The following is a 24,177-nucleotide window of genomic DNA, read 5'->3' as shown; positions in this document are numbered from 1 at the left end:
GCCATCCACTTTGACTTTGACTTTTAAAACTATATTTTTATAGTTACATTTATAGTTCTCAGTGTGAATGGCCCTTAAGTCATTGATACATACATAGTGTTTGTTCTGTAACAGCCAGGGGGTCTCCCCATCTCTCCAGCTCTTTGGTAAACAAAACATATGTTCAGTTGAGTTCCCAAATTCATACAATCAGGAGAGAGAACTCATACAGGGTACAGGATTAACAATCTCTCTGGAATTTGTAACCCACCTGAAAAATTTATTTTATGTTTATTAAAGAACTGGAGAGATGGGGAGACCCCTATTGCTGACCAAACACTCTATGTCCATTTTATGCAACTTCATTTACTCCATTACATTTATGTAACTAAGATATGACCAACAAAAACATATTTAAGTTCATTTTATGTTTTGTACATAAAATTAAACCGCCTAATAGTCTAGAATACCAAGTTTAGGCCTACATCAGATGCACCTCGATCAACAGTAGTAAAATGCAAATAATTACACATAAATGAATCAGTTATCAGTATGCATGTCAATTGTAATTGCATTTTTCGGCAATATGAATAAATACTTTAAGTAGTTACATTTTGCTGACAATAGCATACTTACATACTTGTAGGCTACTTAACCGCATGAACCCTAGCATCTCTGGGGTAAGCATTCAGTGAAAATAGCAGCTCTATAAACTAACAACACCTCGCAATGCAAGGCATTATGAGATTGTAGATCAGCTATTTTCAGTTAAGAGATTTAGAGTGAAAAGGAGTGAACTAAATAGACCCCTGGGGGTCTTTCCCTTTCCCTTTCAAGCAAGCATGTCATCTCGTTAAGAAATATTAATGTATGTTGTTGGAATATTTTGTTTTATTGTTACGGGATACATCTTCCACCCTAATCATAGGTCTACTACCCCATATACATGCTTTCTCATAGAAATGGCAATGAGTCACCCATGTCATAAATAACCTAAACCAGTGGTTCTCAAACTTTTTAATTTCAAGGACTCCCATAACTCTGAGTGTACAAATGTAACCAAATGGTCCCGCAAGAATCCATTTGGTTCCATTTGTACACTCTTTGAGTTACAGACCTGTAAGGGTCCATTTGGAACCCCCCAAGTAACCCTGAGGGTCCCTGGAACCCACTTTGAGAACCATTGACTTGAACACTAAGTTTAAGTATAAGACACAAATGGTAAAGTATTTTTTTCCGAAGCACAGGAGTGTAGAGGGACTTACCTATTTATTTTCCTTCACCTAGAGTATCACCTTAGTTCAGAGTTCAAACCATGCAGCAACCTTCCAGTTCAACACAGCCACTTTTCTAACTTTTAAAATTTGTTTTAATCTATTTAAGATATTAGTCTATATACTATACTCTACTTGTAAATGTTTTCTGTTTCCTTCTGTTAAATAACCTGGAGCATGTAACTCTTTCCATACCTGGAGCAACTGTTGAAGTTGAGGCAGCATAATCCTTAATGGGGTTTCTCAATGTAGCGTTGGAGCTGGGCGTTCCTGTTTTTGTCACAGATACTATTTGATGAATTGTCTTCTTTGTTGTCACAACATGCTAACCATTTCACATGTTGCTCCATAGATTAGTACTCTTCCATTCTCAGGCCTCAAGGCTCAAGGATAAACTGTTATTGATCCCCAGAGGGGAATTCAGGTGTCATAGCAGCAAAGCAGTGAAACACATGGACAGGAGAGAGTCAAGGTCAAGAGCAAAAACTTAAATATAAAACAAAATTGATTGATTGATTGATGTACTTTATTTAGTAAGACATGAGAACATCAGTACATGGAAGTACAAATTAACAATACAAGGTCTACTAAACTGGAAGACTCATTAAGCACTGAGCTTGTTAAGATGAGATCCCCATGCACACAAATCATGATGACATATAAGAGACAGACAGATATACACACTACTATACAGCACGTCATACAATCAGCTTACAGGTTACTGGTATGAAGAGTGAAAAATATGTACAAGAGAAGAAAAAAAAACGGGAAGGGGGGTTGGGGGGGTAGGTTAAGACTTAGACAGGGGCCATTTTCGAATTGCAGCCTCCTGAAGGTGTATCTTTAGGGCAGTTTTGAAAGTGAGTAGGGTTTTACACTCCTTTACTCCTTTTGGTAGGGCATTCCACATTTTTGTTGAATAGCATGAGAACGAGTTCATTCCCTTTGTTGAGCCAAATCTGGGTTGAACATGATTCGTGGAGCTGCCTCTGGTGTTCTGATCGTGGACTTCATTAACGTTTTGGAAGTATGTTGACAAATACAGGGGGATACCAATGTTGTGGTGTATCTTGAAGACCAGGCCCATTGTAAGTTGCTGTACTCTGTCCTCAACCCTAAGCCATCCAATCCTAGCAAAATGAGCAGGGAAATAGTTAGACACTATTCTGCACAGTGTCTCTGAATGGCTTGATTTGAACATACATGCATAACATGTTGTATTTACAGTATATGTCACCATTAATGAATACACTAGGACTATATACAGTGCATCTACTAGTGAATAGAATATATCAATGGATATACAGCAGTTACTGATATTTCCACTATTTTACATTATTTTATTAAATAATTGCTAGGTGTAGATCAGACTTGGACTGAGTAGTGTTTAGCACTTACAGTAATATAATAATAATAGGTTAAGACTTTGACAGGGGCCATTTTCGAATTGCAGCCTCCTGAAGGTGTTTCTTTAGGGCAGTTTTGAAAGTGAGTAGGGTTTTACACTCCTTTACTCCTTTTGGTAGGGCATTCCACATTTTTGTTGAATAGCTTGAGAACGAGTTCATTCCCTTTGTTGAGCCAAATCTGGGTTGAACATGATCCGTGGAGCTGCCTCTGGTGTTATGATCGTGGACTTCATTTATGCTTTGGAAGTATTTTGACAAATACAGAGGGATCACAATGTTGTGGGTATCTTGTAGACCAGGCCCATTGTAAGTTGCTGTACTCTGTCCTCAACCCTAAGCCATCCAATCCTAGCAAAGTGAGCAGGGGTTAGATGGGTTTGGTGTTTGAGGCCAAGAAGTAGCTTACTAGTTTGTTTTGGGATGTTTGAATCCTTGTTTTTAAGGCCTTGGTGGTGTTGTGATACCATGAGGAGCGTGCATAATCGAAATGACCTTGTATGAGGGCCCCTGCAAGAATCAGCAAGGTATTCATACTGACTAGAGGAGGAAAAGCAAAAAGTGTTCAAGAGTTATAGGCCGAAATGTAAAGTGGGCTGTTATATCGCCACCATGGTGGCCGACTGGTGTAATTATTGTTTTGTATGTTGGCCACTGGACTATATGAACATCCCCTCCAAGTGTTGTAACTATTAGCCCTTACAGTTTCCGAGAGACAAATACTTGAATGGGAGTCGCATTTTCACATTTTAAGTCAATGGGGAGAATGTATTCACTAATAAATTAATAACAATTAAACTATAGGCTTGTCATGATATGACAGTCATGTTTCAGGGCTAGGCCTACAACGTATCTCTTAGCAAAAAACAAGCACACGATTCCCGTTGAAGCCGGTCGATTTGACATATGGCTGGAGTGTGTGCCGCAAAAAGTGTGGGAGGAGTATCGTGGCAAAATAAAGTTTATCTATACGGAAGAATAAAGTTGCCCAAGTACTATATTGTACTAGTTGCCCTTTCGGGCTAGGCTGGTAACCCCCCCCCCCCCTCCCTCCTTCCGGATATCTCATTTGCATTTGATTTGATTTCCGGAGGGGGGGTTTACCAGGCTACTTTCGGGCAACCACACTAACTAACCGGACTCTGAGCTGGGTGTGACCTGGTGCGTCACCCCCACACTGGCATGTCAACATGTCCATCTGCTCTGACTTGTAACATCTTGCCCACTCTCTACAATAATAAATGTGTTTGAACATCTACTTGACTGTGTCCCTGTGCCACAGAGGTGGCCGGTAGCAATGTCTTGCTACAAGTTGACTTTCCTATAAATGATAAATGCTCTCTGAATAGCCCTGGCATGGTCAAATCGGACCCCGCCCATTTGGTACTCTGTACAAGATGCAAGTCATACTTGCACTGTGGTCTGGTCTAAAACAAAATAATTGATTGTAATAGCTAGCTACCCTAAAACCACTGGGTGGTGATCACTGTACACACATGTCCAAAAACTCATGGTGACCCTAGCATTGTTTTTTGTTGGCACTAATTATTTATTTATGTATTTATTTATTCGTTTATTAATTATTTGATATTTTCCCCAATGTAGCAGTGCACATGCCTTCTATTCAAGTAACATATGTTGTTTGTTTTCCTTGATTAAAGGCCCAATTTGATATTGTTTTGAACTATATGTTTAATAGGGTTATATTCACATACATTCTGAAAGAGTAAAAAAAAAAGGCAAATGGAAAATATGCTATTTGGAACTATTTGATCCCACCACAATCAAAAAATAAATCTATTTACAATGCTTTTACATTACTAAACATTTATCTTTGGTGGTGGGGCTATTTTTGTTTAGATTTCCATCAGTGATTGGACCCTTAATTATGTTTGTTGATTTGTTATAAGAATACTACAGAGCCCCTAAAGGGACATAGTGCAGATATTTTTTTTATGTCGTTCTAACGTCATATATGTCGTTCTAACGTCTTATTAACTTGAGCGCTCGAGATCCTAAGACGTTCCCACATCATAATAAAGTGAGAGAACGAGATCCTTATGTCGTTCAAACGTCTTAATAAGACGTGCGCTCGAGATCCTTATGTCGTTCAGACGTCTTAATAAGACGTGCGCTCGAGATCCTTATGTCGTTCAAACATCTTAATAAGACGTGCGCTCGAGATCCTTATGTTGTTCCCACAATGAGATCCTGATGAGAGCTTATATACTCACCTTTACGCACGGTGGATTTACTTGGATTATGCGATATAATAGCCTGTGCGTTCATCCTATTCTTTATTATGGTGGAGAAATTGATGCTATTCAAGGATTATTATTATTATAATAATATTATCATTATTCGTTGCGCACTGGTCCAATACAATACAAACCAATGCGTAATGCGCATATCTAAACGCACCCACAGCCTGGCACACAACATTCTATCTTCTAATTCTCCAGGAATGTCTGTGATTATAATTTTCCTATTATCAGCAGATGTGAGAGTGTCAATTCCTTGTGTCAATTGTGTTTATATAAGATGATAGTCTATTCAATGAAGACAATTTGTGTCGCGCGATGCCATTTGCTCCAAATGACACACTTCAGTTTTATTCATGGATTACACAGGAAATAATGAACTGATTACAATAATATAAAATTCTCTCAAATCAGTAACAGGTAGGTGATACATATGTCCATCAAATATGGTTTTATTGAAAGGCAATCCAAGGTTAGATCTTGGAAACCAACCTTCGGGGAATATCCGACGGCTTGGAGGGCCTCGGTGCGGCTGCAATTTTACTGCCTACACAAATGGTAAAGTATTTTTTTCCGAAGCACAGGAGTGTAGAGGGACTTACCTATTTATTTTCCTTCACCTAGAGTATCACCTTAGTTCAGAGTTCAAACCATGCAGCAACCTTCCAGTTCAACACAGCCACTTTTCTAACTTTTAAAATTTGTTTTAATCTATTTAAGATATTAGTCTATATACTATACTCTACTTGTAAATGTTTTCTGTTTCCTTCTGTTAAATAACCTGGAGCATGTAACTCTTTCCATACCTGGAGCAACTGTTGAAGTTGAGGCAGCATAATCCTTAATGGGGTTTCTCAATGTAGCGTTGGAGCTGGGCGTTCCTGTTTTTGTCACAGATACTATTTGATGAATTGTCTTCTTTGTTGTCACAACATGCTAACATTTCACATGTTGCTCCATAGATTAGTACTCTTCCATTCTCAGGCCTCAAGGCTCAAGGATAAACTGTTATTGATCCCCAGAGGGGAATTCAGGTGTCATAGCAGCAAAGCAGTGAAACACATGGACAGGAGAGAGTCAAGGTCAAGAGCAAAAACTTAAATATAAAACAAAATTGATTGATTGATTGATGTACTTTATTTAGTAAGACATGAGAACATCAGTACATGGAAGTACAAATTAACAATACAAGGTCTACTAAACTGGAAGACTCATTAAGCACTGAGCTTGTTTAAGATGAGATCCCCATGCACACAAATCATGATGACATATAAGAGACAGACAGATATACACACTACTATACAGCACGTCATACAATCAGCTTACAGGTTACTGGTATGAAGAGTGAAAAATATGTACAAGAGAAGAAAAAAAAACGGGAAGGGGGGTTGGGGGGGTAGGTTAAGACTTAGACAGGGGCCATTTTCGAATTGCAGCCTCCTGAAGGTGTATCTTTAGGGCAGTTTTGAAAGTGAGTAGGGTTTTACACTCCTTTACTCCTTTTGGTAGGGCATTCCACATTTTTGTTGAATAGCATGAGAACGAGTTCATTCCCTTTGTTGAGCCAAATCTGGGTTGAACATGATTCGTGGAGCTGCCTCTGGTGTTCTGATCGTGGACTTCATTAACGTTTTGGAAGTATGTTGACAAATACAGGGGGATACCAATGTTGTGGTGTATCTTGAAGACCAGGCCCATTGTAAGTTGCTGTACTCTGTCCTCAACCCTAAGCCATCCAATCCTAGCAAAATGAGCAGGGAAATAGTTAGACACTATTCTGCACAGTGTCTCTGAATGGCTTGATTTGAACATACATGCATAACATGTTGTATTTACAGTATATGTCACCATTAATGAATACACTAGGACTATATACAGTGCATCTACTAGTGAATAGAATATATCAATGGATATACAGCAGTTACTGATATTTCCACTATTTTACATTATTTTATTAAATAATTGCTAGGTGTAGATCAGACTTGGACTGAGTAGTGTTTAGCACTTACAGTAATATAATAATAATAGGTTAAGACTTTGACAGGGGCCATTTTCGAATTGCAGCCTCCTGAAGGTGTTTCTTTAGGGCAGTTTTGAAAGTGAGTAGGGTTTTACACTCCTTTACTCCTTTTGGTAGGGCATTCCACATTTTTGTTGAATAGCTTGAGAACGAGTTCATTCCCTTTGTTGAGCCAAATCTGGGTTGAACATGATCCGTGGAGCTGCCTCTGGTGTTATGATCGTGGACTTCATTTATGCTTTGGAAGTATTTTGACAAATACAGAGGGATCACAATGTTGTGGGTATCTTGTAGACCAGGCCCATTGTAAGTTGCTGTACTCTGTCCTCAACCCTAAGCCATCCAATCCTAGCAAAGTGAGCAGGGGTTAGATGGGTTTGGTGTTTGAGGCCAAGAAGTAGCTTACTAGTTTGTTTTGGGATGTTTGAATCCTTGTTTTTAAGGCCTTGGTGGTGTTGTGATACCATGAGGAGCGTGCATAATCGAAATGACCTTGTATGAGGGCCCCTGCAAGAATCAGCAAGGTATTCATACTGACTAGAGGAGGAAAAGCAAAAAGTGTTCAAGAGTTATAGGCCGAAATGTAAAGTGGGCTGTTATATCGCCACCATGGTGGCCGACTGGTGTAATTATTGTTTTGTATGTTGGCCACTGGACTATATGAACATCCCCTCCAAGTGTTGTAACTATTAGCCCTTACAGTTTCCGAGAGACAAATACTTGAATGGGAGTCGCATTTTCACATTTTAAGTCAATGGGGAGAATGTATTCACTAATAAATTAATAACAATTAAACTATAGGCTTGTCATGATATGACAGTCATGTTTCAGGGCTAGGCCTACAACGTATCTCTTAGCAAAAAACAAGCACACGATTCCCGTTGAAGCCGGTCGATTTGACATATGGCTGGAGTGTGTGCCGCAAAAAGTGTGGGAGGAGTATCGTGGCAAAATAAAGTTTATCTATACGGAAGAATAAAGTTGCCCAAGTACTATATTGTACTAGTTGCCCTTTCGGGCTAGGCTGGTAACCCCCCCCCCCCCTCCCTCCTTCCGGATATCTCATTTGCATTTGATTTGATTTCCGGAGGGGGGGTTTACCAGGCTACTTTCGGGCAACCACACTAACTAACCGGACTCTGAGCTGGGTGTGACCTGGTGCGTCACCCCCACACTGGCATGTCAACATGTCCATCTGCTCTGACTTGTAACATCTTGCCCACTCTCTACAATAATAAATGTGTTTGAACATCTACTTGACTGTGTCCCTGTGCCACAGAGGTGGCCGGTAGCAATGTCTTGCTACAAGTTGACTTTCCTATAAATGATAAATGCTCTCTGAATAGCCCTGGCATGGTCAAATCGGACCCCGCCCATTTGGTACTCTGTACAAGATGCAAGTCATACTTGCACTGTGGTCTGGTCTAAAACAAAATAATTGATTGTAATAGCTAGCTACCCTAAAACCACTGGGTGGTGATCACTGTACACACATGTCCAAAAACTCATGGTGACCCTAGCATTGTTTTTTGTTGGCACTAATTATTTATTTATGTATTTATTTATTCGTTTATTAATTATTTGATATTTTCCCCAATGTAGCAGTGCACATGCCTTCTATTCAAGTAACATATGTTGTTTGTTTTCCTTGATTAAAGGCCCAATTTGATATTGTTTTGAACTATATGTTTAATAGGGTTATATTCACATACATTCTGAAAGAGTAAAAAAAAAAGGCAAATGGAAAATATGCTATTTGGAACTATTTGATCCCACCACAATCAAAAAATAAATCTATTTACAATGCTTTTACATTACTAAACATTTATCTTTGGTGGTGGGGCTATTTTTGTTTAGATTTCCATCAGTGATTGGACCCTTAATTATGTTTGTTGATTTGTTATAAGAATACTACAGAGCCCCTAAAGGGACATAGTGCAGATATTTTTTTTATGTCGTTCTAACGTCATATATGTCGTTCTAACGTCTTATTAACTTGAGCGCTCGAGATCCTAAGACGTTCCCACATCATAATAAAGTGAGAGAACGAGATCCTTATGTCGTTCAAACGTCTTAATAAGACGTGCGCTCGAGATCCTTATGTCGTTCAGACGTCTTAATAAGACGTGCGCTCGAGATCCTTATGTCGTTCAAACATCTTAATAAGACGTGCGCTCGAGATCCTTATGTTGTTCCCACAATGAGATCCTGATGAGAGCTTATATACTCACCTTTACGCACGGTGGATTTACTTGGATTATGCGATATAATAGCCTGTGCGTTCATCCTATTCTTTATTATGGTGGAGAAATTGATGCTATTCAAGGATTATTATTATTATAATAATATTATCATTATTCGTTGCGCACTGGTCCAATACAATACAAACCAATGCGTAATGCGCATATCTAAACGCACCCACAGCCTGGCACACAACATTCTATCTTCTAATTCTCCAGGAATGTCTGTGATTATAATTTTCCTATTATCAGCAGATGTGAGAGTGTCAATTCCTTGTGTCAATTGTGTTTATATAAGATGATAGTCTATTCAATGAAGACAATTTGTGTCGCGCGATGCCATTTGCTCCAAATGACACACTTCAGTTTTATTCATGGATTACACAGGAAATAATGAACTGATTACAATAATATAAAATTCTCTCAAATCAGTAACAGGTAGGTGATACATATGTCCATCAAATATGGTTTTATTGAAAGGCAATCCAAGGTTAGATCTTGGAAACCAACCTTCGGGGAATATCCGACGGCTTGGAGGGCCTCGGTGCGGCTGCAATTTTACTGCCTACACAAATGGTAAAGTATTTTTTTCCGAAGCACAGGAGTGTAGAGGGACTTACCTATTTATTTTCCTTCACCTAGAGTATCACCTTAGTTCAGAGTTCAAACCATGCAGCAACCTTCCAGTTCAACACAGCCACTTTTCTAACTTTTAAAATTTGTTTTAATCTATTTAAGATATTAGTCTATATACTATACTCTACTTGTAAATGTTTTCTGTTTCCTTCTGTTAAATAACCTGGAGCATGTAACTCTTTCCATACCTGGAGCAACTGTTGAAGTTGAGGCAGCATAATCCTTAATGGGGTTTCTCAATGTAGCGTTGGAGCTGGGCGTTCCTGTTTTTGTCACAGATACTATTTGATGAATTGTCTTCTTTGTTGTCACAACATGCTAACATTTCACATGTTGCTCCATAGATTAGTACTCTTCCATTCTCAGGCCTCAAGGCTCAAGGATAAACTGTTATTGATCCCCAGAGGGGAATTCAGGTGTCATAGCAGCAAAGCAGTGAAACACATGGACAGGAGAGAGTCAAGGTCAAGAGCAAAAACTTAAATATAAAACAAAATTGATTGATTGATTGATGTACTTTATTTAGTAAGACATGAGAACATCAGTACATGGAAGTACAAATTAACAATACAAGGTCTACTAAACTGGAAGACTCATTAAGCACTGAGCTTGTTTAAGATGAGATCCCCATGCACACAAATCATGATGACATATAAGAGACAGACAGATATACACACTACTATACAGCACGTCATACAATCAGCTTACAGGTTACTGGTATGAAGAGTGAAAAATATGTACAAGAGAAGAAAAAAAAACGGGAAGGGGGGTTGGGGGGGTAGGTTAAGACTTAGACAGGGGCCATTTTCGAATTGCAGCCTCCTGAAGGTGTATCTTTAGGGCAGTTTTGAAAGTGAGTAGGGTTTTACACTCCTTTACTCCTTTTGGTAGGGCATTCCACATTTTTGTTGAATAGCATGAGAACGAGTTCATTCCCTTTGTTGAGCCAAATCTGGGTTGAACATGATTCGTGGAGCTGCCTCTGGTGTTCTGATCGTGGACTTCATTAACGTTTTGGAAGTATGTTGACAAATACAGGGGGATACCAATGTTGTGGTGTATCTTGAAGACCAGGCCCATTGTAAGTTGCTGTACTCTGTCCTCAACCCTAAGCCATCCAATCCTAGCAAAATGAGCAGGGAAATAGTTAGACACTATTCTGCACAGTGTCTCTGAATGGCTTGATTTGAACATACATGCATAACATGTTGTATTTACAGTATATGTCACCATTAATGAATACACTAGGACTATATACAGTGCATCTACTAGTGAATAGAATATATCAATGGATATACAGCAGTTACTGATATTTCCACTATTTTACATTATTTTATTAAATAATTGCTAGGTGTAGATCAGACTTGGACTGAGTAGTGTTTAGCACTTACAGTAATATAATAATAATAGGTTAAGACTTTGACAGGGGCCATTTTCGAATTGCAGCCTCCTGAAGGTGTTTCTTTAGGGCAGTTTTGAAAGTGAGTAGGGTTTTACACTCCTTTACTCCTTTTGGTAGGGCATTCCACATTTTTGTTGAATAGCTTGAGAACGAGTTCATTCCCTTTGTTGAGCCAAATCTGGGTTGAACATGATCCGTGGAGCTGCCTCTGGTGTTATGATCGTGGACTTCATTTATGCTTTGGAAGTATTTTGACAAATACAGAGGGATCACAATGTTGTGGGTATCTTGTAGACCAGGCCCATTGTAAGTTGCTGTACTCTGTCCTCAACCCTAAGCCATCCAATCCTAGCAAAGTGAGCAGGGGTTAGATGGGTTTGGTGTTTGAGGCCAAGAAGTAGCTTACTAGTTTGTTTTGGGATGTTTGAATCCTTGTTTTTAAGGCCTTGGTGGTGTTGTGATACCATGAGGAGCGTGCATAATCGAAATGACCTTGTATGAGGGCCCCTGCAAGAATCAGCAAGGTATTCATACTGACTAGAGGAGGAAAAGCAAAAAGTGTTCAAGAGTTATAGGCCGAAATGTAAAGTGGGCTGTTATATCGCCACCATGGTGGCCGACTGGTGTAATTATTGTTTTGTATGTTGGCCACTGGACTATATGAACATCCCCTCCAAGTGTTGTAACTATTAGCCCTTACAGTTTCCGAGAGACAAATACTTGAATGGGAGTCGCATTTTCACATTTTAAGTCAATGGGGAGAATGTATTCACTAATAAATTAATAACAATTAAACTATAGGCTTGTCATGATATGACAGTCATGTTTCAGGGCTAGGCCTACAACGTATCTCTTAGCAAAAAACAAGCACACGATTCCCGTTGAAGCCGGTCGATTTGACATATGGCTGGAGTGTGTGCCGCAAAAAGTGTGGGAGGAGTATCGTGGCAAAATAAAGTTTATCTATACGGAAGAATAAAGTTGCCCAAGTACTATATTGTACTAGTTGCCCTTTCGGGCTAGGCTGGTAACCCCCCCCCCCCCTCCCTCCTTCCGGATATCTCATTTGCATTTGATTTGATTTCCGGAGGGGGGGTTTACCAGGCTACTTTCGGGCAACCACACTAACTAACCGGACTCTGAGCTGGGTGTGACCTGGTGCGTCACCCCCACACTGGCATGTCAACATGTCCATCTGCTCTGACTTGTAACATCTTGCCCACTCTCTACAATAATAAATGTGTTTGAACATCTACTTGACTGTGTCCCTGTGCCACAGAGGTGGCCGGTAGCAATGTCTTGCTACAAGTTGACTTTCCTATAAATGATAAATGCTCTCTGAATAGCCCTGGCATGGTCAAATCGGACCCCGCCCATTTGGTACTCTGTACAAGATGCAAGTCATACTTGCACTGTGGTCTGGTCTAAAACAAAATAATTGATTGTAATAGCTAGCTACCCTAAAACCACTGGGTGGTGATCACTGTACACACATGTCCAAAAACTCATGGTGACCCTAGCATTGTTTTTTGTTGGCACTAATTATTTATTTATGTATTTATTTATTCGTTTATTAATTATTTGATATTTTCCCCAATGTAGCAGTGCACATGCCTTCTATTCAAGTAACATATGTTGTTTGTTTTCCTTGATTAAAGGCCCAATTTGATATTGTTTTGAACTATATGTTTAATAGGGTTATATTCACATACATTCTGAAAGAGTAAAAAAAAAAGGCAAATGGAAAATATGCTATTTGGAACTATTTGATCCCACCACAATCAAAAAATAAATCTATTTACAATGCTTTTACATTACTAAACATTTATCTTTGGTGGTGGGGCTATTTTTGTTTAGATTTCCATCAGTGATTGGACCCTTAATTATGTTTGTTGATTTGTTATAAGAATACTACAGAGCCCCTAAAGGGACATAGTGCAGATATTTTTTTTATGTCGTTCTAACGTCATATATGTCGTTCTAACGTCTTATTAACTTGAGCGCTCGAGATCCTAAGACGTTCCCACATCATAATAAAGTGAGAGAACGAGATCCTTATGTCGTTCAAACGTCTTAATAAGACGTGCGCTCGAGATCCTTATGTCGTTCAGACGTCTTAATAAGACGTGCGCTCGAGATCCTTATGTCGTTCAAACATCTTAATAAGACGTGCGCTCGAGATCCTTATGTTGTTCCCACAATGAGATCCTGATGAGAGCTTATATACTCACCTTTACGCACGGTGGATTTACTTGGATTATGCGATATAATAGCCTGTGCGTTCATCCTATTCTTTATTATGGTGGAGAAATTGATGCTATTCAAGGATTATTATTATTATAATAATATTATCATTATTCGTTGCGCACTGGTCCAATACAATACAAACCAATGCGTAATGCGCATATCTAAACGCACCCACAGCCTGGCACACAACATTCTATCTTCTAATTCTCCAGGAATGTCTGTGATTATAATTTTCCTATTATCAGCAGATGTGAGAGTGTCAATTCCTTGTGTCAATTGTGTTTATATAAGATGATAGTCTATTCAATGAAGACAATTTGTGTCGCGCGATGCCATTTGCTCCAAATGACACACTTCAGTTTTATTCATGGATTACACAGGAAATAATGAACTGATTACAATAATATAAAATTCTCTCAAATCAGTAACAGGTAGGTGATACATATGTCCATCAAATATGGTTTTATTGAAAGGCAATCCAAGGTTAGATCTTGGAAACCAACCTTCGGGGAATATCCGACGGCTTGGAGGGCCTCGGTGCGGCTGCAATTTTACTGCCTACACAAATGGTAAAGTATTTTTTTCCGAAGCACAGGAGTGTAGAGGGACTTACCTATTTATTTTCCTTCACCTAGAGTATCACCTTAGTTCAGAGTTCAAACCATGCAGCAACCTTCCAGTTCAACACAGCCACTTTTCTAACTTTTAAAATTTGTTTTAATCTATTTAAGATATTAGTCTATATACTATACTCTACTTGTAAATGTTTTCTGTTTCCTTCTGTTAAATAACCTGGAGCATGTAACTCTTTCCATACCTGGAGCAACTGTTGAAGTTGAGGCAGCATAATCCTTAATGGGGTTTCTCAATGTAGCGTTGGAGCTGGGCGTTCCTGTTTTTGTCACAGATACTATTTGATGAATTGTCTTCTTTGTTGTCACAACATGCTAACATTTCACATGTTGCTCCATAGATTAGTACTCTTCCATTCTCAGGCCTCAAGGCTCAAGGATAAACTGTTATTGATCCCCAGAGGGGAATTCAGGTGTCATAGCAGCAAAGCAGTGAAACACATGGACAGGAGAGAGTCAAGGTCAAGAGCAAAAACTTAAATATAAAACAAAATTGATTGATTGATTGATGTACTTTATTTAGTAAGACATGAGAACATCAGTACATGGAAGTACAAATTAACAATACAAGGTCTACTAAACTGGAAGACTCATTAAGCACTGAGCTTGTTTAAGATGAGATCCCCATGCACACAAATCATGATGACATATAAGAGACAGACAGATATACACACTACTATACAGCACGTCATACAATCAGCTTACAGGTTACTGGTATGAAGAGTGAAAAATATGTACAAGAGAAGAAAAAAAAACGGGAAGGGGGGTTGGGGGGGTAGGTTAAGACTTAGACAGGGGCCATTTTCGAATTGCAGCCTCCTGAAGGTGTATCTTTAGGGCAGTTTTGAAAGTGAGTAGGGTTTTACACTCCTTTACTCCTTTTGGTAGGGCATTCCACATTTTTGTTGAATAGCATGAGAACGAGTTCATTCCCTTTGTTGAGCCAAATCTGGGTTGAACATGATTCGTGGAGCTGCCTCTGGTGTTCTGATCGTGGACTTCATTAACGTTTTGGAAGTATGTTGACAAATACAGGGGGATACCAATGTTGTGGTGTATCTTGAAGACCAGGCCCATTGTAAGTTGCTGTACTCTGTCCTCAACCCTAAGCCATCCAATCCTAGCAAAATGAGCAGGGAAATAGTTAGACACTATTCTGCACAGTGTCTCTGAATGGCTTGATTTGAACATACATGCATAACATGTTGTATTTACAGTATATGTCACCATTAATGAATACACTAGGACTATATACAGTGCATCTACTAGTGAATAGAATATATCAATGGATATACAGCAGTTACTGATATTTCCACTATTTTACATTATTTTATTAAATAATTGCTAGGTGTAGATCAGACTTGGACTGAGTAGTGTTTAGCACTTACAGTAATATAATAATAATAGGTTAAGACTTTGACAGGGGCCATTTTCGAATTGCAGCCTCCTGAAGGTGTTTCTTTAGGGCAGTTTTGAAAGTGAGTAGGGTTTTACACTCCTTTACTCCTTTTGGTAGGGCATTCCACATTTTTGTTGAATAGCTTGAGAACGAGTTCATTCCCTTTGTTGAGCCAAATCTGGGTTGAACATGATCCGTGGAGCTGCCTCTGGTGTTATGATCGTGGACTTCATTTATGCTTTGGAAGTATTTTGACAAATACAGAGGGATCACAATGTTGTGGGTATCTTGTAGACCAGGCCCATTGTAAGTTGCTGTACTCTGTCCTCAACCCTAAGCCATCCAATCCTAGCAAAGTGAGCAGGGGTTAGATGGGTTTGGTGTTTGAGGCCAAGAAGTAGCTTACTAGTTTGTTTTGGGATGTTTGAATCCTTGTTTTTAAGGCCTTGGTGGTGTTGTGATACCATGAGGAGCGTGCATAATCGAAATGACCTTGTATGAGGGCCCCTGCAAGAATCAGCAAGGTATTCATACTGACTAGAGGAGGAAAAGCAAAAAGTGTTCAAGAGTTATAGGCCGAAATGTAAAGTGGGCTGTTATATCGCCACCATGGTGGCCGACTGGTGTAATTATTGTTTTGTATGTTGGCCACTGGACTATATGAACATCCCCTCCAAGTGTTGTAACTATTAGCCCTTACAGTTTCCGAGAGACAAATACTTGAATGGGAGTCGCATTTTCACATTTTAAGTCAATGGGGAGAATGTATTCACTAATAAATTAATAACAATTAAACTATAGGCTTGTCATGATATGACAGTCATGTTTCAGGGCTAGGCCTACAACGTATCTCTTAGCAAAAAACAAGCACACGATTCCCGTTGAAGCCGGTCGATTTGACATATGGCTGGAGTGTGTGCCGCAAAAAGTGTGGGAGGAGTATCGTGGCAAAATAAAGTTTATCTATACGGAAGAATAAAGTTGCCCAAGTACTATATTGTACTAGTTGCCCTTTCGGGCTAGGCTGGTAACCCCCCCCCCCCCTCCCTCCTTCCGGATATCTCATTTGCATTTGATTTGATTTCCGGAGGGGGGGTTTACCAGGCTACTTTCGGGCAACCACACTAACTAACCGGACTCTGAGCTGGGTGTGACCTGGTGCGTCACCCCCACACTGGCATGTCAACATGTCCATCTGCTCTGACTTGTAACATCTTGCCCACTCTCTACAATAATAAATGTGTTTGAACATCTACTTGACTGTGTCCCTGTGCCACAGAGGTGGCCGGTAGCAATGTCTTGCTACAAGTTGACTTTCCTATAAATGATAAATGCTCTCTGAATAGCCCTGGCATGGTCAAATCGGACCCCGCCCATTTGGTACTCTGTACAAGATGCAAGTCATACTTGCACTGTGGTCTGGTCTAAAACAAAATAATTGATTGTAATAGCTAGCTACCCTAAAACCACTGGGTGGTGATCACTGTACACACATGTCCAAAAACTCATGGTGACCCTAGCATTGTTTTTTGTTGGCACTAATTATTTATTTATGTATTTATTTATTCGTTTATTAATTATTTGATATTTTCCCCAATGTAGCAGTGCACATGCCTTCTATTCAAGTAACATATGTTGTTTGTTTTCCTTGATTAAAGGCCCAATTTGATATTGTTTTGAACTATATGTTTAATAGGGTTATATTCACATACATTCTGAAAGAGTAAAAAAAAAAGGCAAATGGAAAATATGCTATTTGGAACTATTTGATCCCACCACAATCAAAAAATAAATCTATTTACAATGCTTTTACATTACTAAACATTTATCTTTGGTGGTGGGGCTATTTTTGTTTAGATTTCCATCAGTGATTGGACCCTTAATTATGTTTGTTGATTTGTTATAAGAATACTACAGAGCCCCTAAAGGGACATAGTGCAGATATTTTTTTTATGTCGTTCTAACGTCATATATGTCGTTCTAACGTCTTATTAACTTGAGCGCTCGAGATCCTAAGACGTTCCCACATCATAATAAAGTGAGAGAACGAGATCCTTATGTCGTTCAAACGTCTTAATAAGACGTGCGCTCGAGATCCTTATGTCGTTCAGACGTCTTAATAAGACGTGCGCTCGAGATCCTTATGTCGTTCAAACATCTTAATAAGACGTGCGCTCGAGATCCTTATGTTGTTCCCACAATGAGATCCTGATGAGAGCTTATATACTCACCTTTACGCACGGTGGATTTACTTGGATTATGCGATATAATAGCCTGTGCGTTCATCCTATTCTTTATTATGGTGGAGAAATTGATGCTATTCAAGGATTATTATTATTATAATAATATTATCATTATTCGTTGCGCACTGGTCCAATACAATACAAACCAATGCGTAATGCGCATATCTAAACGCACCCACAGCCTGGCACACAACATTCTATCTTCTAATTCTCCAGGAATGTCTGTGATTATAATTTTCCTATTATCAGCAGATGTGAGAGTGTCAATTCCTTGTGTCAATTGTGTTTATATAAGATGATAGTCTATTCAATGAAGACAATTTGTGTCGCGCGATGCCATTTGCTCCAAATGACACACTTCAGTTTTATTCATGGATTACACAGGAAATAATGAACTGATTACAATAATATAAAATTCTCTCAAATCAGTAACAGGTAGGTGATACATATGTCCATCAAATATGGTTTTATTGAAAGGCAATCCAAGGTTAGATCTTGGAAACCAACCTTCGGGGAATATCCGACGGCTTGGAGGGCCTCGGTGCGGCTGCAATTTTACTGTAATCCACAAAAGTGTGGCTGTTAATTCCTTGTGTCAATACATTGAGTTTTTATCACCGGTGCCAGTATTAGTACTAGTGAGTGAGTGAGTGAGTGAGTGAGTGAGTGTGTTTGTTGTGGACCATTTGTTCCTACATCAGTGCCGAGAGAGCCTCGCATCACTACCAGGGTCCTTGGGACTCGGGAGTGTTCTGGGGGTCCCCAGCAGTTTAACCACTTTAACCATCATATAGCCTATATCAGCTTTTTGAAAAATATCCAATCTACAAGCTCACAATGGATAGTTCACCCTCAAAATGACTTTTTTTCATTGAATTCATGGAGATTTCGCATTCCTGAGCCAATAATTTGATGACCAGAGACATTGGGATCTTTCCGCCAGTCATCAAATTATTGGCTTAAGATGTGACAAAAAATAAAAAAATCTCCATGAATTCAAGGTTTCATGGGGTGTGTAGTAGATAGAAAAATAAGTCCTTTTGGGTGAACTATCCCTTTAAGTTCCCCCAATCCGCAGGGATGAGCTGTAGGGGGCCTAACAGGGGCGGCGCCCCCTTAGCTCTGGAGCTATGGGGGCTGGGAGCTCCACATGCACGCGCGAGCACGCGCCGTCAGGCGGTCTTTAACACCTTAAACCAGGGGTCTTCAACAGGGGGTCCGGGACCCCTAGGGGGTCCTCAGAGTTACTACAGGGGGTCCGCCAAAACTTCTGTGTGATATTATTATTAACCACTTTTTTTTCCTGCTGCAAGACGTTGTGAGCTTGCAGATCGGCTATTTTTGGCAAAGAGGTGTTTGGTGTAGAGGGAAAAAAAGAGCAGACCAAGAAAACAAAAAAAGTTGAATCTGAAACACAATTTTATACAATATAGAGGGGGTCCCTGCTTCATCTCTCTCTCAGCTAGGGGGTCCTTGGCCTGAAAACGTTGAAGACCCCTGCCTTAAACAATAGCCTCAACCTGGCTGCTTTGCATAACATTACCTTATCACTTGAATTGAATGTGTTACATTCCTCTCACAATGAGAGACAACAGTCTCTGCACTGCAGAGTGTGAAAGGTTTAATCGCTTAGCAGAGGTCCCAAGAACAAGAGCTGTATCCTACCAGACAAGTGACTCACAAAGTTATCCCTGTCCGTTGTTGTTGACTTCTTATGACTGTTCATACTGTATGATTGTTTTAAAACCACTGTTTTGAAAGCAATGTAAGTCTTAAAAAGTTATTCAAGTAAAGACAAGTTGTCTGATTATTTTAAGTACTTATGTGTGGGTGAGTCTATGTAAAGGGCTTTTATATAAAACTAAAAGGAAAATAAAATAATTAATTAATTGAAACAAAAATAAAAACAACAAATTAACAATGCAGCTAAATAATAAGAAATATAATTACATAAAAAAATCACATGTTGAATACAGTATTTCAATTAGCACTGAGCTGATCGGCTATGTGCACATGCGTCATCACTGCCCCAATCCAACCCTTGCTGCTGAGTGCCAAGCAGGGAGACAGCAGATACCATTTCTATAGTCTTATTTGGTCTGACTTGGCTGGGGATTGAACCCTAAACCTCCCAATCTCAGGCTGGACACAAGTAATTAAGTACATTTACTCAAGTACTGTACTTTCGTACTACAATTTTGAGGTATTTTTTACTTTACTGGAGTATTTCCAGTTTTCCAATATCCAATTTTCTGTACTTTTACTTTACCCCACTAGACAAATATTGTATTTTTTTACTGCACTATAATTATTTCAAACTTAAGTTACTACTTTGCAGATATAAACTATTATATTATAAAACATACTTTAACCACTTTAGCCCTATTTTGTACATAGGCTTCGCGTTGTGAGCTTGTAGATCTGCTATTTTCAAACATTTTAGTACTTTTACTTTTGGTACTTTAAGTATATTTTGATGCCCATACTTTTGTACTTTTACTCAAGTGACATTTTGAACACAGGCCTTTTTCTTGTAACAGAGTATTTCTACGTTGCTTTTACAGTGCAAAGATATAGACATACTGTTGTAGTAGCCCATTGTTTTGTGTCTGTGTGTCTTCAATTCTTCAATTGAGATCAAATTATTAAATTACAGAAACTAAACTGCTTGTCTGCCCGTTCATACGGAATAGAGGTGTCAGATTCCCATCTAGTGGAGAAATAGAAGGTGTACACCAGGGTGTCAAACTCATTCCAGTAGTGTTTCACTTTATGGATTTTGTTTCTTATGAAACTATTGCTTATCTAGCAACTGAAATGAAGACATTGGCAACAATGGAATAGTCAGAGAATACACACAAATCACAAGATTATGACCCTCAATATTTCATGTTCATGTTTTGTAGCCAGGCCTATAGGCCTATCCCTGAAACAAGGGAAATCTATTACACATGCATCTGACAGCATCCAGACAGCTGACCATTCTTGGCTTTAACCAGCCTATCAACCTCAAGTGATGTTTCTGGACAGTTCCGGATACCTCTTCTCAGAGGCCGGTCTAATGTCATGGAACTCCATATATGGGCACCGATCCATATTTTGTCAAGATTTACACAGAACTCCATATATGGGAGTAGTGATGACACAAGGATCAAAGCAGCTCAGCTTAAAACCAGCCTGCTTACACAGTGTTACTGAGTACGGTACAAGCAAGGACAGGTTTTTATCTCTATGAGAGGAACTATTAGAGTAGATATTGAAAGAAAAGCCTGAAAACCATTATTCCACTTCGTAGTCACACTATAGCCAGTTAACAGTTAACCAGTTTTAAGTATAATTTCTACAATTATGACGTTAAAAATATTTAAAATTGTAATATTTTCACTATGTACGAGCTGCTTCATTTGGACATTGCTGGCTAAGAGTTCTAACACTAAGACACTGGTCACGGCTTTTTTCACAACGCCACCAAGCCGTCTTTCAGTGGCCTGCAACAACTTTTCTTTGTCTCTGTTCAAACAGCTGACAAAAAATAACAGTCGCAATGTTTTCTACTCTCCTCTCAGCATCTCCTCCTCTCTGGCCATGGTGTTGCTGGGAGCCCGCGGCAACACAGCCACCGAGATGACAGAGGTCCTGCACTTCCACAAGTCTGTGGATGACGTCCACCTGGACTTCTCTAAACTTATGAGTGACCTAAATAAGCCAGGGAAGTCCTATGCCCTCAGCCTGGCCAACCGCCTGTATGGAGAGCAGACCTACCAGTTTATCGAGGAGTTCTTAAAAGCAACCAGAAAACACTATGATGCACAGTTGGAGTCTGTGGACTTCAAGTGCAATGCAAAGGGAGCCACGCTGAAAATCAACAGCTGGGTGGAGAAGCAGACACAAGGTAAAATCAAGGACGTGCTTGCCTTGGATGCGGTGGATGAATGGACCAGAATGGTCTTGGTCAATGCCATCTACTTCAAAGCCAAGTGGGTCAAGTCATTCCATGAGGACAGCACAGTGAATGCTCGGTTCAGACTCGATAGGATTGAAAGCAAGCTGATCAAGATGATGTACCAGAGATCCGAGTTCCCTCTTGCTTTAATCCCTGAGGTCAACTGTCAGGTCCTGGAGCTGCCATACATGGGGAACCTCAGCATGCTCATCTTTCTGCCCAATAAGATGGAGGACGATACGACAGGCCTGGAGAAGCTAGAAAAGGAGCTAACCTATGAAAAGTTTGTGGACTGGACCAATCCAGGCATGATGAATCAGATGAAGGTTTTCCTGGGCCTGCCTCGTTTCAAGATGGAGAAGGCATATGACATGAAAAAAGTCTTGATCAAGATGGGCATGGTGGACGCCTTTTCCGATCAGAGTAACTTCTCTGGGATGTCTCCATTCAACGACCTGGTGCTTTCTAAGGTGATGCACAAGGCTTTTGTGGAAGTGAACGAAGAGGGCACTGAGGCAGCGGCTGCCACTGCTTCTCGCATGTCTGCAATCATGTGCTCTACCCCCAAGGAGACCCCTGCTCGCTTTGTGGCTGACCACCCCTTTCTCTTCTTCATCCGGCACAACCCCACCATGAGCATCCTCTTTGCAGGCCGATACTGTTCTCCTCCTTGAGCTGGCTCTCAAAACTCAACTCTGGTCCTGGGTACATGGACCACGGTTTGTGGTATTATTGCTTTGGCCATAAATATAGACTAGCATACTGTAGATACATTGAAATGAGAGGCTGGCTCAAAAGGCTACGGTAAACGAGAGAATGCTGATGACTCATGTTCGCTATGAAATGTAATAATAAGAATTCTTTATTTTCCATAGTTTTATATTCATATATCAAATTACAGCAGTGAAAGTTGTTTTGAGATAGTTTCATTGAGCCAGGGGGACATCAATCAATACATGATCTGCCAGGGACCAGTCTTGATAAATGGTATATTTTTCTGGCTACAGACTCCTTAGCTGAGCGAAATGAAGCAGGGACCCCACTACTTATAAAATTATGTTCCAAAACAAAAACAATATTGTCACTGTTGGGCAGAAACCAGCTATCCTTCTTTCAACTTTTATTTTTTTTATAAAAAATAAATCAGTGCTATTGAACACCCTTTGTCTGTGTGTGGAGTTTAACAAATATTGAACCAATGAAAAGTATTAAAAAGGCACTTTTGACTAAACCTCCTAACTCCATTGGATCCTCAAACTTTCGGACAAACTGTCGGACAAACCTAACTCCAACTTGTGGAGTTAGGTGGTTTGTCCCCCATTGATTAGAATGACAAAGTCAAACAAAAAAAAACCCTATCTCTACATTAATGGTCAAAAACCTCATAACTCCACTTGAGCTGTATGTGGGTAAAGTGATGATAATATAAGGACACGTCAAGTATCTGACAATGTATAAAGTCACCATACTGACTTTGATGAGGCAGTATTGTGTTGTTCTAAAAACATGTATTTGTTTTGTTTTTTCATTTCCTGAAAAGTTTATATTTTGGTCATAGCTAGTTTCTGCCCGACAGCAGAGATATATATATTTTTTGAAAGCCTTCCATGCAGAGATTTTAGACTAGCTTGGAAGTATTCCACTGTTTCTTTCTCTTGAGTGCAGCAGTTTTGGTGGCTTCATAGATTTGTTTGACAGTAGCCTATCAATATTGTGTCTTAAATGTATTGTGTCTTCTTAAATGTCATCATGATTTGATCATGATTTGAGTGCACGGGGATCTCATTTTAAATAAGCCAAGTGCTTTTCTGAGTGATCCAGTTTAGAGGACCTTGTATTGTGAATTGTACTTCCATGTACTTTTACCATGTCTTTCTAAATAAAGTATTCAATCAATTAATCAAGTGTAAATTACGTTTTTCATGTATTTGTTTGTTTACAAGTTATCTTTGCCATTGCTAATAATATGTCAGACACACGAAAAAGCCGTCTCGCTGTTGAAGACACCTGGTCTATTGTAAACAGCAAAATTACATAGAGGAGAAAAAAGGTTTTCTAATAGTTATGAAATGTATTTTTTCACTGATTTGTGTGGATATAAAATTATACACTTAACTATGATATCATATTTCATTTTCATTTTTATTTAGCTAAATTTCCAGTGATTTTAACAAGATAGGCTAATCATAGACTCTTTTTCTTTTAAATATACAACCATCCTATCCCATTGAAACAAACTCAAATCAATGGCCTGATTAAAACAAAAACAAAAAAGTAATTTAATGGCAGGGCTGCCAACCCTCCTGGATCCTGCAGGATGTCTCCTGGATTAGGTATCAAACTCCCAAAATTCACCAGAACGCAGGAAATTACATCTACTATGTTAAAAAAGATTCGGGGGAGGACCCCCAAACCCCCCACTTGGGGCGTGTCGTAATAATAATAACTGCATGGCAACAAAGGTGGTCAAAAGAGTAAACCAGAGAACCAGATTT

The 24,177-nt window shown here is 39.4% G+C and overlaps 2 protein-coding genes across 4 annotated transcripts in view; one reads left to right on the top strand and one right to left on the bottom strand.

The window, feature by feature from the left end:
- mcoln2 (mucolipin TRP cation channel 2) overlaps positions 1-24,177 on the bottom strand; it is a 51,045-nt gene that overhangs the window by 21,706 nt on the left and 5,162 nt on the right. Inside the window, exon 1 of one of the 3 annotated variants that reach the window (XM_080430154.1) lies at positions 1,245-1,438. The exons of the other annotated variants lie outside the window; for them this stretch is intronic. The gene's annotated coding sequence lies outside the window, so the exon portion shown is untranslated. Of the gene's footprint in view, positions 1-1,244; positions 1,439-24,177 lie in introns of those variants that run through there. 3 annotated transcript variants of the gene reach the window in all.
- Positions 639-22,356, top strand: LOC308086366 (leukocyte elastase inhibitor-like; the record flags this gene model as incomplete). Its single annotated transcript, XM_080429887.1, has 2 exons — positions 639-659; positions 21,262-22,356. 2 exons carry the CDS (start codon positions 639-641, stop codon positions 22,354-22,356), a joined length of 1,116 nt encoding a protein of 371 aa, XP_080286013.1.

The sequence above is a fragment of the Gymnoscopelus braueri genome, assembly GCF_963280865.1.
Source record: "Gymnoscopelus braueri genome assembly, chromosome: 6".
Taxonomy (NCBI): Eukaryota; Metazoa; Chordata; class Actinopteri; order Myctophiformes; family Myctophidae; genus Gymnoscopelus; species Gymnoscopelus braueri.
Note: the sequence above shows the minus strand (reverse complement) of the source record. Positions and strands in the feature narration are given on the sequence as shown.